Here is a 15,334-nt window from a genome sequence, read left to right on the forward strand (position 1 = left end):
CTCACCTAAAAAGGTATTGCCTATATAATTTCATGCTTGTTGGGGTTAAAAAATTTTCCGTGAGAATTATTTGAACAGGAGCCTCCTATGAAGCACGCAGGCACTGTTGGCTGCCAGATTGTACAGCCATATGCCAAATATAAATGGTTTACACGGTCTTTATGTTTCTAAACACATGCTCTTTGCAGCACATTACTTAGCTGCTTTCATCGACAAATACTTATACTGAGACAAAATACATAAAGTAAAAGCAAACATTCCCACCTGCCACGCACCAGTCTGTCTTTATGTGACTTACTGTCTTCGTGGACAAGTACAGGTAGCAGTGTGAGGCTAATAGGGGAGGCCTCTGCACAGGTCTTCATGGAGAGCCAAAAGGCCTCTCCCATGAGATGAAGAAAGCACACACCACTTCTTGTCGTTGTCAATAAATATATTACAATCTGCCAAAATACAACTCACACAATGTGAACAGCTGCCACTTGGTTACACCCCACAGAACACCATCAACATTACAAAGTCACCTCAGGGGTACTGGAAATAAGATGAGCTTCACATGGCTTGCTTACATCTGTTAAAGTCTTCAGAACACAGAATGTACTCGCTTGACTTATCATCAATTACACTCACATATACCTCATGTGAAGCCACAAAAAATCGGACCACAGTGTTTAATGCGGAATGCTGAAGAAAGGAAAGCTAAAAGTGTTCCAAATCAAAAAAACATGTGAAACTTTAACAGATAACAGAGCAGTAGCTACGGGAAGCAGTCTGCTCACCCAGGAAAATCTCATAAAAGCACAGCCGGACATTGCTTAATTGCCTCACATAACAGCGCTCAGTGGCCCTCTGAAAGTAATAAACTTTCACCACTGTGCACTTATCAATAATGGCTTTGACCCACCTTCATCAATGGAAGCCCTTGAAGTGATCTGAAATAAAACAGCTACCATAGCTTGCAAGTTGGTTCACAGAGCAGGAAGGCAAAAACCCTTTTTTTTCTTCAAGGCTTATGGTCCTTTTGAGGTTACTAGCCTTGAACATACTAATGATGCAAAATGATTACCTGAAGCTGACATTTATAACTTCCAGCTTAATTACTTGTTTTAGAGATACATGTCATCCCCCCTTAGGAAGAAACTGGTGCCAACTACCCATTGTCCTGAAGCCAAAACAATACTTCAAAATATATAGTGGGAAAGATGGCTGAAGCCAGTCCAGTACACCATCTGGCACATGGCAGCCATGGCATAACCACAGTGCTGCTAAATGCTGATCCTATATAACATACCTTACAAGAAAACTACACATGCTGAATGACTCATTATTGTTAGCAGCAAGATAATTGTTCAGCAGATTCCAAAATGCTCTCAAGCCTGGAAAAGGTTACCTTAGAAACCCTCATGCAGACGCATCAGTTTTAACAGTTATATTACAGACATCAGGTAAGTCAGTTACTGCCTGTACTGTTTTTTGCAGCTCCAACTACCAACATCATATCACCAGACACAAAAAAAAAAACAATATTACTTACAGCTTTTTTACATCTATAAAGGTGCTGTTGCTGTCAGATCGCAAATTCAAGTGAGACATTTTAACATCAACATTTCACCTGCATCAACCACCTCCGTTTGTCATCAAAATTTTCTTAATGGGGAAAAGTTGTGATAATAGCTTTCCACCTTCTTTTCATCCTGCCGACACAGACCTGTTGCCAACAGCAAAAGAAAAGCTGCACTTTTCAACGCCTAAATTTTGCAAGGGGAAGCTGACTGCCCCAGCACGCTTTTCATTTTGAAGGCAAAAGAAAGGCATACTCGAAAGGATTTGCAAACTTTTTAGGGGAATATGCAAAACTGAGCTACCCATCGAAGCACATAGCCTGACCAAAACTCTGGGATGTCTTTGGTAACCACTTCCTCAGACGACAAAGCAGAAGGACTGAATTTTAAAAAATGAACAAGTGAAACCACTGCCGTACTTAGATGCTGCCTAGCTATAACTCGAACTCTTTTTCAGGAGATAATGATGTACATTATGTGCACTGCCAGGAGCAAAGATTATGTACAACATGCATTGCTGCTTGCTGCTTTTGCAACACCTCCCAAAATTTTTGCAAAGCAGGAGCACTGATAAAGCATGAAAAAACTGCCATGCCTCTACATATAAATGGCTGCCTTCTCGCCTATCCTTCACAGCAGATACTGTGAGAAAATGGTGTGGATATGAAGTCCAACTGGAGCTTAAACAGAACACACCACTTTAGCCCATGACACTATGCCTACATCAGCTGTATAGACCCAAAACACAAAGTGAATTATTATAGTCATGGTAAGTGTTACAAACAACGGCTTCTTGGAGCTCAAAGTAAAGCCATACAAGAAAGAGTGAGATTCTGCCAGAACAAGATTATGTGCACTTGCTGGCTTCATGAGCAGCAGTCATTGCCGAGCAGCTTCAGCCTCTCCTTCACATGAAAGAAGTGCTCAGTTCAGTCCTCAGTGGTACTAGGTACAATCAATAATAATACAAGCTTTCCCTGCCTTTATGCTTGGCTTCTCTGGAATTGAATGCTTTAAAAATGTACCTTTAGCTTCCCCTTGCATAAAAAGATGGGGGACACAGTGAGCTTTACTGCACAAGGCTAATTTTTGCCCCTCAAAGTTAGATTCTTCATCAAGAGAGATAGGGTTGGCCAGAGGTTTTTCTACAAGCATTGCCTCCCGGAAGAGCTGAGAACCACCAAGCAGTGAAGCCTTGTTACCATTGAGGAATTGGTGGGTATGTGACAGCTCTGAGGATTGAGTCTAACACCTTCCAGATCCAAAGTAGATGCTCGATCACAAACCATCGCTTCTGTTCAGAAAAGGTGTAGGGCATCCCCGCTCCCTTTTCATTTCAGTCAGTACAAAGCATTGCCAGCAAAGCTTTGAGCAAATGAAAAAAAAGAAGAAATATGTAAATATAGATAGATTCTCTGTTATAAACCTAACACTTCATAAATACTAATTTAAAATAGATAGTTCTAACACAACAATGTGCTAACACAGAAGGACAAAAAGCAGGACACTGTTTTCGCAACAAGATACCAGGAACAGTCCTCACAAATACAATTTTGACATTGAAGAAGTATCAGCCAGTAAGAATGCTTCACAAATAGTTCCTGCACATTCTTAGAGCAAGTACAGAATATCTACAAGCATGTACAGGTTCAGAAGCAAGCCGTGTGACCTGAAGACTTTTGACAAAATCTGTACATCGTATCTGTGTACTAGAGCACAGAGATGAGGCAGAAGTGTTCGCTAGTTCATGTACACTCGGATGCCTGCTTTTATATAATCACATTTCCTGCATATGCTGTGCATGCATATTACATAGGCTCGTTTGTCAGCAAGAAAATTGAGCTGCACTTACCGGGAGTTCCTTTCCCAGTTTTAAGTTATCTGGCTGCTTTCAACACTTCCACCATTATTTTATCACTAAACAAATCCCAAGCAATGTTAGGCTGTAATTGGAATAAAGCTGTAACAAACAACAAACAGTAAATGCAAGACTCTGAAATCCAGTGCCCACTGAGATTGCATTTGTCAATATTACATGAACACATATAACGGAAGCATCCATAACAATGAAAGAATATATGCTATGTCACTTGCATGTGAACAAAGAAACACAGAACTGTTAGCTACTTTCAACTAGGAAATATGATGTCCAAGAGGAAAAACTATCAACAACTCACAAAGAACAGTTCAGTTAAACTACCCTGAGCGTACATTAAGTGCAGGTTTCATAAATCACACATACATAGTGTATAGTAAGTACAGTTGCCTCAACAAACCACAATTCATATGTGCAGTACATGAGTACAATTTGTACTGAATATATGTGAATGTATAAATAATCAAATCTATATTGTCCATGTATTGTCGGCCATACCTCGAAAGTGTAGCTTTAAGACCGCCACAGTGCTCAATGCGCACCTAGTATTACAAACGACAGTCACACATGTTACCCTACCGACAGTGCTCGTGTTGCCACCTAATATAAATGGTTAGCTCAAATCATCTGGCCACTTCAACTCCGGTGTAATGCTCAAATTTTCAGCAATAAAATGTAGATGAATGAAACCAAAAGGCCTGAATTCAAGGCCTGACCGCCTTCATCTAGAATGCAAATGTGTTGTTTGTGGCAAACTTTTGCTTGATAGGCATAACTGCTACAAAGGTTGCAGAGTGCAGAAAATCAAAGGTAAAGCTTTCACTTGCCTACCAGAAAGGATCAGCGTAGAACACAAGCCCATTGCTTAATTGTCCCACTCACTGAACAGATAGAGACAAGACAGATACTCCTAACAATGACAGTTATAACGGCCATCGAAATCTTAAAAATTGAGCAGAGCTGGTCTGTGATTTAATGTTTAGTCAGGCCTTCTTTGACAATAATTTTGAGGTTGATCTTTTCTGGCAAGAAAAGAAAACTGATAACCAAGGTTGAACATTTGCGAAAAATAAAGAATGATTTAAAGTCAATTAGACTAATCAAGCTATAATCCCTTTAGAGGCTCGGTTACACATGAGGTACAGACCTCAAGAAGAATGGTGACAAGCAGAGGCACTGCACCCCGTTAATCCCATCTAACTGTGATGTTGTGTACAAACTCTTCAATAGCTGCAAATATCAAGTACAAAGCTATGATTGTAAAGCAAGGTGATACACCCCTGCTCAAAAGGCAGCAGCTCGACCTCATGCAAAATCTTGATCGCCACACATACTTCACATCAAGCACTGCCAACAGCACCAGTAATAGATTCTATATGCTCCATACAACAAATACAGGTTTCCACACAAATTTGCTCCACAAATACATTGATCTGCATTAACGTAAGTGTGCACCACAACTACACTGATCCACATAAATATTACCTAAAGTACCACTTTTCAACTACAGCAGGTGGATGCATATACAAACCAACAAATAAAAGAATTTCTTCTCGTATAAAGACTTCTGAAGCAAACTTTCTGTCAAACAGTGCAGCCAGTATGGAGCACTATGATAACCTTCTTGGCTTACTCCAGTCTAAAATGCTCTGGTATTGTTCCATGCCCTCTTTCGTTGTTTCTGTTACTTGAAATGGCTTAAGACCGGAACAATAAAGACAGCAGTGGATGTCCATGGCTGATGCACTCTGCCCAGCACCCTATTACAAGCAAAGTAAGCAAGACACAGACTAGCGTATAGGGGTCCGCAAGGTACTCTTCTGTTATGCTGATAACTATACATTCTACACTACTGTGATACAAAGTGAGTTCACAAGATAATCTTTGGTCAAATTGAAGGATTGTCATATTTTTTTGGCCTTTAAAGTAAAAAGTAATCTTGTACCACTGCAACGCACTTGTAATCCATCATCATCATCATCATCCTCGGCATACCCAGAGCAGGCAAAAGGCCTCACCATATCCCTCCAAATAACCCAGTCGTGAGTCACCTGCATTCACTTGATCCCTGTAAACTTCCTAATTTCATCTACAATCCATATATGGGTTATAATCCGTAGACTTTCTCAGCATTTGGTATCATGAAGCATGATGATGACCCAAAAACATCTGACTTCGTCCAGTGCCCAGCTGGTGATTAAAAGCACACATGACTCCACAAATTACTGTTCGAATGCAATCACATATTTACAAAAATTTAACAGGTGTTCTACAAACTAAAACAAGCAGCTATATGTATAAAGCTGCAGGTGGACTGAAGGCTGTCTTTTTTACACTGTTCTAAGGTCCATGACTTGAGAAAACATTTGTTCCGCATAAGTACAGTCACATAGTAAGGCCCTGAATAGTTTGCTGACCCAAAGGTTTGATACATACAGTCCATTACATACAGCCACAGGCACCACAAAACAATCTGAAACGTAAATGCTTTGCCACTGACCACCATAAACGGCTGCCGCAAAAGACAGAACAGGCAATCACGCACAAGGTTTAGCTTATGGAACACAGCAGAAATGCAAAAAGAAATGGTAAGAAGGCTAGTGGTCCACCAAGGTCATCTCGTGCATAAGTAAATTCTATTCACTGAATCAGGCAGAACCTGTACAGTGTATTTAAGTAGTATTACAGTGCCAGCAACATTCTATTCAGGCCATGCACAAAATCGCTTGGTTTGAATTTCCGTTGGCTAAGCTGCATCAAAAAGTACCACGCATTAAAATGACTACAAATAGACATAAACACGCTGTTCAGTTAGTGCTACGTAACCATTTTTCAGAAGCCTTAACAACATACAGGCTTGTCATTATGCTATGAACACAAGCTAAAGTAAAAAAATTTGGAGATTCCATTAGATAATCTGGTACAGTTCTTCCATCCATTTTATATGCAGAAAATATGCATAACAAAAAAAATAAACAGGAGATTGTTAACGACACATCTAAGTGGAAGTGTGATACATTAGTGCATTATATTAAACACGCATCTAATTTTTTACCATAATATAGAATGATATATATTATGCCCCGTATATTATGTTTCCATTGCCACAAACAAGAGTAGCAGAGGTTGTAACAACGGAGAGTCACATATAACTGCCACACCCTTCTGAGTATAAAGCCTGCTGCTTTAAATATGTGAGATTCTTATAGAGATAGCCTATGATCATGAGGCAAGGTGAGATTGTGGAGAGCTCAAATACCACGGTTAAGCAGTGACACTGACACGCCAGCCACAGCCAACCCCCTCCCCCACCTCATTCCTTAAGTACCGAAGAACAAACAAAAACATGCCAATTGACACACTGGCTGTGTCTCAGCTTAGCCGTAGCATCTAATGAACTCTCCCCAAGATTAAACGTCGAGCACTTCAACAAGTGCCCTTTGGCAGAGGACCTCGTGGCAAACCACATTTCAGCAGACCCTGAGAGTAAAGATTAAGTGATCAGTTCAAAGATATTCCTCCTTCACATATAATTTCCAATAATGAGGCATCTGGAGCTATTCCAGGTACTGAGAACCTGGTAAAAATCAATGTTAGACATATTCAGGTATTCATGCACTGTCATCTCAACACTGGATTCAGCAGTGTGATACCATGCATCTAACAGCTCTTTGGCGGTACTCTCAATTTCGATGTGGGATTGAGGAAAGGTATCGTTGTTATGGCTCATTTGTACAAACCAGAAAAGCTTTCCCAGCCACGAATGTAGGCTCTCAGAGGATACTCAAACCTTCAGGCAGCAGCAGTGACGCTGCTCGAGGTAGATGGAGGAGACCGGTCACGTGCCCCTGTCCCTGGTGTCCAGTAGGTGCGAAGCGGCCTGGTCGGCGTCCCAGTTGAACGCTCGCAGGGCGGCCTCGCATTCCCCCCTCCCCGCGATGCCGAGCCCCTGCAGCCGCGCCAGCTGCGTCTGTTCCAACGCCAGCTGCGGGCTGCCCCGAGCCAGCGCCAGCGCACGCCGGCACTCAGTCTCCGAGACACCCGGCAGTTTAGAACGGAGAAGGGAGAGCGCAGCCGCCGCTGCCGCGGCCGAGCCACCGGCAGGACCCTGCGATCCGGGAGCACGACAACAAAAAAAATTAGAGGGTCTTTTAGATGTCTCTTGAGAAGAGAATGGCAAAAGCCTACCCTTCCTATCCTATCATTGCTTCTCGTCGCTTGCCTCTTATCGGTGCTTGTTGCAGTGTATATGTAATTATAATTGGTTTACAGAAAAGGAAAAGCACCGGATCAGTCACCTTCTCTGGCAAGTGTGTTTGGACGGTACAGTATCGCTCCCGTCGTGTGGCCTTGGCGCGCTTTCAAGTGCGGGATTACAGATGGCATGAACGCTAGACAGGTACACATCTCACCGAATATGACAGAAGATCTCGCGCACAGATCGCGAGCACACATTTTAAGGCAAAAGCCTTTCTCATACTTACGGTGTCCATCCGTCCGTGCTTTGGAACGGTGCCAGATGTGACTTCTCCCCCTGACATCGGTGCACTCCTCTCTCCCTAGCAACCACATGCGTCGGTGGGGGGTGCAAGCTGTGCATAGCAACCGTGACGTCACATGTCGGTGGGCGGGGCGCGCGCGGGCACGTCGACGGCGGCAGCAGGTGCGGCGACGCTCCTTTGACGTGCAGTCGAGTGAGTGAGACGCATGGCGCTGAGGCTGCCTAGTGACTGCGGCAAGCGGTGCGGAGAAGCGGCAATGGACGCCCGATTCCCTCAACACAAAACGTGAGAAGAATCAGTTTGGTTGCCATTATTTCCAGTTCCGGCATTTCTTCCAATCAGAAACTTGAGGCCAACGAGAGCGACACTTTCGATAACGATGCAAACTCGGAATACGGACCCAGAGGCGGGCGCAAAGCAGGAATCAAAGACGTTTCAAACAAACATTTTCGCCTCATCGCACTTTAGTTGTCCTAAGTTTCATACAAAATTCTGCGCACAACTCCCGCGCAGAGATTTCATTCCATGAGCCTAGAAAGGCTGTCGCCTTTAAAACATTCAGGGGTACTTGATGACCACGGCGGTGGCTCAGTAATTAAGAAGCTCGATCGACGGTGGCGGGTGCAATGATGGCCTACAACAGATTCTGTGGCAGGCCATCGGTAACAGGTCAGCCCCCGCCGCAAGCGGCGCCGACCTACCAGTCCACGCTCTGTAGGGCCAAGAACAACCACCCTTCCTGGGCAAAATGTGTCCCGCTTTTGCCGCATTCCGATTGGTCGAGGCGGGATGACGTCATAGAGGTCTCAACCAATCACAAAGCACCTCCACGTATGCGCAAATGCATGCCTTATATGGCCATATGTCAATCAATGATCAATTATTAATTGTCAATTGATGACAAATTAATTTGTTGATTAACTGATTCATGATAAACAAGTAATTAATTACCTACTTAGTTGCTTAATTACCTAATTAATTACTCATTAGTACCAGCTGCATAGCAGAATACGGCACTCAGGTTTTCGCCTTTCACTACTTTAGTCGCTGTAGTCCCTGCAATTTTTGAAATTATTCTTGGGGCGACTTCATGCATTACCATAGTTACATCATTTTAGATATGCGGCGACCTTTATTTCACATTACACTTCATGTATTTATTACCTTAATTCATCACGTGATATTACGAGCGCAAGCCCAAGAACAATAAACAAACAGCTGTGAATACTGAACAGTGACAACTCTATCGCCTTGAAGCGAGTCTATCATAGCCTTCGGTTGTCCACGCATGCGGCCTCCTCGATACGATCATTCTTGTCTTCGGGCCAGAGACAGGCGGGCCTGGGCTCACATAGCCGCCGCCTTCGTGGCTCAGGTTACGATCTGTGCGCAGATCAACAATATTTTGAATACCGTCGAAAAATGAATCCCACCAGAATTGTCACGCCAGCCGTGGGCCTCGTCCTAATGTCCTAAAGGCCACACGAGGTGACAATCTCCAGCAATCAATCTTAGTCGCCACGACAAACACCAAAAGAACCTACACGTATGCGGCCATCCGAGCCATAAATATTGGATCCAATACGATCAAAACCACATCTTACATCGCCATGCCGGAGGATGGAAGCAAGGGAGTCGTTCACAACCTACCACTAGAATATTCGACCGAAGAATTTAAAGAAATGGTGGATTGCAACGAAACCAACCCACAAATTTCGGGAATAAGAAGAGTCGGATCGGAATCCAAGACCATCCTAGTCCTCTTTGAAGACTGGCACGTGCCGAAATGGTTCAACTTTCAAGGCGTCAACATGAGATGCTACCTCTACAAGTGAAAGTACGAAGTCAGCACAACATGTGGAAGGCTTGGCCACAGGGCCGACGTCTGTTCGGATCCGACCAACATAAAATATCGTGGCTGCGGCATGGAAAACCAAGGGGCAGACCACAGCTGCAAACCAAAGTGCTGATCCAGCGGCAAGGACCACGTCCCGGGCGACAACAGATACAACGAAATCTAAGAATGCCGTACCTCTCCAAAAACAAAATGTGGGAGAAGAAACTAGACCAACAACAGCAGGCCCAAGGCAGTAATGGAGCAGCCTCCACCCCTTCGGAATGAGAATTCCACGGATGGTGCCGTGAAGAACCCGGAACCTGGTCGAGTTCGAGATCCAGAGCGAGCTCCATATCCAAGGAGACTGGCCAAGGACGAGGACCCAGCCTACCACCCAGGGACCGCAAGAACCCGTGGGGCCCATTGAAGAATGCAGAAACTAAGGCGGTAAGCTTTGCTAGCGAAACTTCCCAGGCTGAGAAAAGAGAAAATGAAAAACTTAGAAAGAGCTCAGAGAGATGATTAAAAAGCTGAGTCGCGAAATTCAGAATTTAATAGCCAGAATAGAAGGCAAACCGCAGAACAAAAATTCACCAATTGTTCAGCCCTTACAGAAATTAAGGCCATAACTCTACCATCACCCGAACGAAAACCAGATGAACCGGAATACATGAGTTTGGAAATTATCAGGCCACCCCTCTCAAAAGTGCAAAGGGGAGAAGGCCGATCCCTTAGTAGCACTAGGTAAGTGAATCGAACAACGCTTCGAAGCCAAACTCTAAAATTACGCAAAGACCCAAAGCACGCTCATTCAGCAAATTCTAGGAGCTCAGGGACAGATGCAGGTGCAGATACAAAATCTCCCAAAGCAAATGCAGGAGCAGACGCAGGCCATACTGACCATGGCCGTCACTTTTGCAGAATTTAACAACAAACTCGCAAAAGTAGAAAAAAATTTTGGCAAACATGGACAGAAGCTGTAACCAAAAGACAGTTCTAAAATCTGGCAGTGGAACTGCCGAGGGTACCAGAGAAAGTGAGCGCTATTGCAACACATAGACCAAACTGCAGAGAAACCCATAGCCATCGCGCTAAAGAAGACTGGTAAAAACACAACCAAATTGCCAGGCTATCAGAGTTTTAGCAGCTATCCAGGAGACAACTCTAGAATCACAACATTTATAAAAGGAATATTGCCGCCATAAATCACTAAACCACATCTGGCGACATACAAGCGGTCCTAACAGAAATCATTACCGGGAGGAGGGGCCAAAGGAGCATCTTCCTTTTAAGCATATATAGCACATCGGGGCAAAAACGTTAGATTCCTAACTCTGTTTCGTCAAAACTTTAAGGCTGCTGGCAGCAACCCCTCAGTGATAGCAGGAGATGTCAATGCCACCCACCAGGAGTGCAGCTACAAGAGACAAGACACTAAAGGCAGACAATTGTGGGAAGACACAAACACTAGGACTAACACTGCACACAGACCCAAATGTACCCACACGAACCGGCAATAGTGTTAGCAAAGATACCACCCCCGATCAAACTTTGTGCAAAAACATGGGAGCAACAGACTGGAAGAACACAGAGCAAAATTTAGGAAGTGTGACCACTTCATCATTACATTCACGCTAGGTAAGGGGGCCAAAACCAGACGATTTAAACAGCCCAAGATCACAGAATTGGGCAAATTTAGACAGATTAGCGAGACTGAAGTTATTGGAAACATCACCAACATAGATAAATGGTCAGGACAACTCAAGAAGTATGCGGCCAAAGCATCCATCCCCGTAGAGGATGAGGATGCACCATCAAACATAGACAGCAAACTCTTAAATATGTGGAACAAAATAAGGGGACCTAGAAAACAGGCTCAAAGCCCAGGGATGGAACCTCAACATTAGAAGGGAATTAGCCCGACAAAACAAAGAGATAGAAACATATGTAATAAAATTAAAATAACAAAACAAAATAGTTAGCCAATTAATTGATTGACAATTCAATAATTACCTAATTACTCATTATTGATTAACAATTAAAAATTGCTTAATTACTCATTAATTGATTAACAATTAAAAATTACTTAATGCCTAATTAATTGATTGAATAATGTCTAATTAATTACTTGATTACTAATTAGTACCCATTGCAAAGCCAAATTCGTTACACAGGCTTTTGCCTTTCACTACTTCAGTCGCTAAAGTCCCTCGTAATTTTCTTTTTGTTTTCCTTGGCGCCAAGGGGAATCAAGGCATTGCCATATTATATGATCCAGAGTACCCCTTTCTCCGCAAGTTTCACATTTATCGCCCGCCTTTTCCTCCACTTGCGTGTGGAAAAGCCAGACGGGACTTGGAAAATTTTCAGCTTGCAGGTGCCACAAGCGACAGCCTCCTTGTTATTTAGTGTTCGGTCCGATGGTGGCAGGGACCTTCTGCTCAGTCAGTAGTGTTCTAATATTTCCTTATACACTGGCAGCCTCTTGTCTATCCCAATGCAATTAGGCGGCTCTACGGCTGCCCGGAAGTAGAGAGCTCGGGCTAGCTCGTGCGACGCCTCATTGCTGGGAAAAGATTCGTGCGTGGGGGTCCGAATAATTCGAATTTTTCTTTCAAGTTTTCCTTTCTGTAGAATTTTGGCTGCCTCCTTTGAGACCCTCCCTCTTCCTAAGTTCCAGACAGCCGTTTTGCTGTCACTAATAACTATGCTGGCTTCCGTTCCAACGCAAGCGAGTGCTATCGCAACTTCTTCAGCCGTATCTACATTTCGGCTTCTAACTGACGCGGCGGCGGTGGGTACGCCACGGCTGTTGACGACCGCAGCCACTGCCGTCCCAGACTTCCCACTAGTCGCGTCCACGTAGGCGACCTCCCCCAGCTTCATTTTCCCCGCTTTCTTTGCGAGCGTCCCGGCCCTCTTTTGTCTTCTCTCCTTGTTGCACGTAGGGTGAATGTTTTTAGGGGGCACTATTATATATTCATGACACTTTCGTGGAATGCTGACTTTGTCGCTTGTTCCTCTGACTGCAATCCCACCCAGCCAAGGATGGCTCTGCCCGTGGTCTTTCTGCTCAAAATTTCTAGTTGCGCTATGCGCACAGCCTCCGTTAGTTCCGTCCAATTGTGCACCCCCATTTCGAGGAGGCGTTCAGTCGAAGTCGAGGTGGGTAGCCCCAGAGCCCTCTTTGCGCATCGTCTGATGAATGCATCTATTCTCTGCTTTTCCTCTGATCTGATGTTCAGGAATGGTGTGGCATAACATATACGGCTAGTGATGTAAGCCTGTATTAGTTTCAGGAGGCTTCATTTCTTAAGGCCCTGACCCTTGAGTGTGATTCTCCTGAACAGACCCGTGACTTGTGTGGCGTACGCGTTCAGCTTCTGTACCGTTGTATCGTTGTACCCATCAGCTTGTAGAAACAGCCCCAGGATATTAATTTGTTCGGCTTTCGGCACTGTTATGTCTACTGTTATGTTGATGTTTATCTGACGTTTGCCCCTGAGCACCTTCAGGTTGTAGATAAACAGTTCTGATTTTTGCACACAGCACGAGAGGCCCCTTTTTGCAGCGTATGACGCCACGGTGTACACCGCCGCCTACAAGAGCTCCTCGATGCTCGCGTCACTCCCCTGGGTGGCCCACAGGTTGACGTCGTCCGCGTACATGCTGAATTTCAAGATTTCCTCCTTCCTCAGTTCTGCCAAGAGGTTTCGCTTGGCCACATTAAAGAGGAATGGGGACAGCACCGAACCTTGCAGCGTTCCCCTGCTTTCTAGTCTGACGGTGAAGGATTCAATGTCCTGATTCTTTATCATTCTATCATTCTAGGGGAGTGATGCCAGCGCTCCTCGATGCTCGCATCACTCCCCTGGGTAGCCCACAGGTTGACGTCTGCGTACATGCTGAATTTCCTGTTTTTCACCTTCCTCAGTTCTGCCGGGGAGTTTTGCTTGGCCACATTAAAGAGGAACGGGGACAGCACCAAACCTTGTGGCGTTCCCCTGCTTTATAGTTTGACAGTGGAGGATTCAATGTCCTGAATCTTTATCGTTCTACCCGACAAGAAGTCTTTTAAGTAGTTGTACGTCTTCTTTCCGAAACCAATTCTTGAAGGCCAGAAAGAATCGCCGCGTGTTTTACGTTATCGAAGGCCTTAATCAGGTCTAGACCTAGTAGTACCCTCGCATCCCTGGTTTCACTTTCTATAATGTCGTGTCTCAAGCATCTCTAGCAGAGCATTACGTACTGTGTGCACAGGCCTGGCTGGAACCCAACCATTTCATGCGGCCACAGGTCGTTAAGCTCCATGAAACGCATTAGTCGCATTTGGACTACACGCTCCATCAATTTCCCTGTGCATGTTAGAGCGATGGGTCGTAAGTTCTCTAGTTTCGGGGGGTTTGCCCGGCTTCGGTATCAAAATTTCGGTATCAAAAAGGATCAAGCAGGGTTTCGGAAACGGTACTCTACTATCGATCATATCCATACCATCAATCAGGTGATAGAAAAATGCTCGGAATATAACCAGCCCTTATACATAGCATCCATTGATTACGAAAAAGCATTTGACTCAGTTGAAACCTCGGCGGTGATGCAGGCATTGCGAAATCAGGGGGTAGACAAGCTGTACGTGAAAGTGCTGGAAGATATATATAGTGGCTGCACAGCAACCATAGTTCTGCATAAGGAAAGTAACAAAATTCCCATAAAGAAAGGTGTTAGGCAAGGAGACACAATCTCCCCAGTACTATTCACAGCTTGTTTAGAGGAAGTATTCAGAGACTTAGAATGGGAGCAGTTAGGGATAAGGGTAGATGGAGAATACCTCAGTAATCTGCGATTTGCTGATGACATTGCCTTGCTAAGCAACTCGGGGGATGAACTGCAAATAATGATTGATGACCTAGACAGGAAAAGTAGAAAGGTAGGCTTGAAAATCAATATGCAGAAGACTAAGGTAATGTTCAACAGCCTCGGGAAGGAACAGCAGTTTACATTAGGTAGCGAAAAACTGGAAGTAGCAGGCGAATATGTCTACTTAGGACAGGTAGTAACCGCAGATCCGGACCATGAAAAGGAAATAACAAGAAGCATAAGATTGGGATGGAGCGCATTTGGCAAGCACTCGCAGATTATGACTAGCAGCTTACCGGTATCGCTCAAGAGGAAAGTATACAACAGTTGCATCTTACCTGTACTCACCTATGGGGCTGAAACGTGGAGGCTAACCAAGAGAGTTCTACTTAAGTTGAGGACAACCCAGAGGGCTATGGTACGAAAAATGGTAGGGGTAACATTAAGAGATAGAAAGCGTGCAGAGTGGGTCAGAGAAATAACTCAAGTTACCGACATTCTAGTGGAAATTAAGAAGAAGAAATGGACATGGGCAGGAGATGTAGTGCGAAGAGAGGATAACCGATGGTCGCTGAGGGTAACAAACTGGATTCCAAGGGAAGGAAAGCATAGCAGGGGGCGGCAGAAAGTTAGGTGGGCGGATGAGATTAAGAAGTTTGCAGGGGTCAAGTGGATGCAACTAGCACAGAACCGGGTTAAG

General features: G+C 44.3%; 1 protein-coding gene across 1 annotated transcript in view; it reads right to left on the reverse strand.

The window, feature by feature from the left end:
• Positions 1–421: 421 nt before the first annotated feature.
• Ack (activated Cdc42 kinase) overlaps positions 422–15,334 on the reverse strand; it is a 61,850-nt gene continuing 46,937 nt past the window's right edge. The window contains exon 8 of the mRNA XM_084599328.1: positions 422–7,546. Within this exon, the coding sequence (XP_084455454.1) occupies positions 7,277–7,546 (270 nt within the window). The 3' untranslated portion in view covers positions 422–7,276. The remainder of the gene's footprint in view (positions 7,547–15,334) is intronic.

This window comes from Amblyomma maculatum, chromosome 1, assembly GCF_055883805.1.
Source record: "Amblyomma maculatum isolate TAMU_Amacu chromosome 1, ASM5588380v1, whole genome shotgun sequence".
NCBI lineage: Eukaryota > Metazoa > Arthropoda > Arachnida > Ixodida > Ixodidae > Amblyomma > Amblyomma maculatum.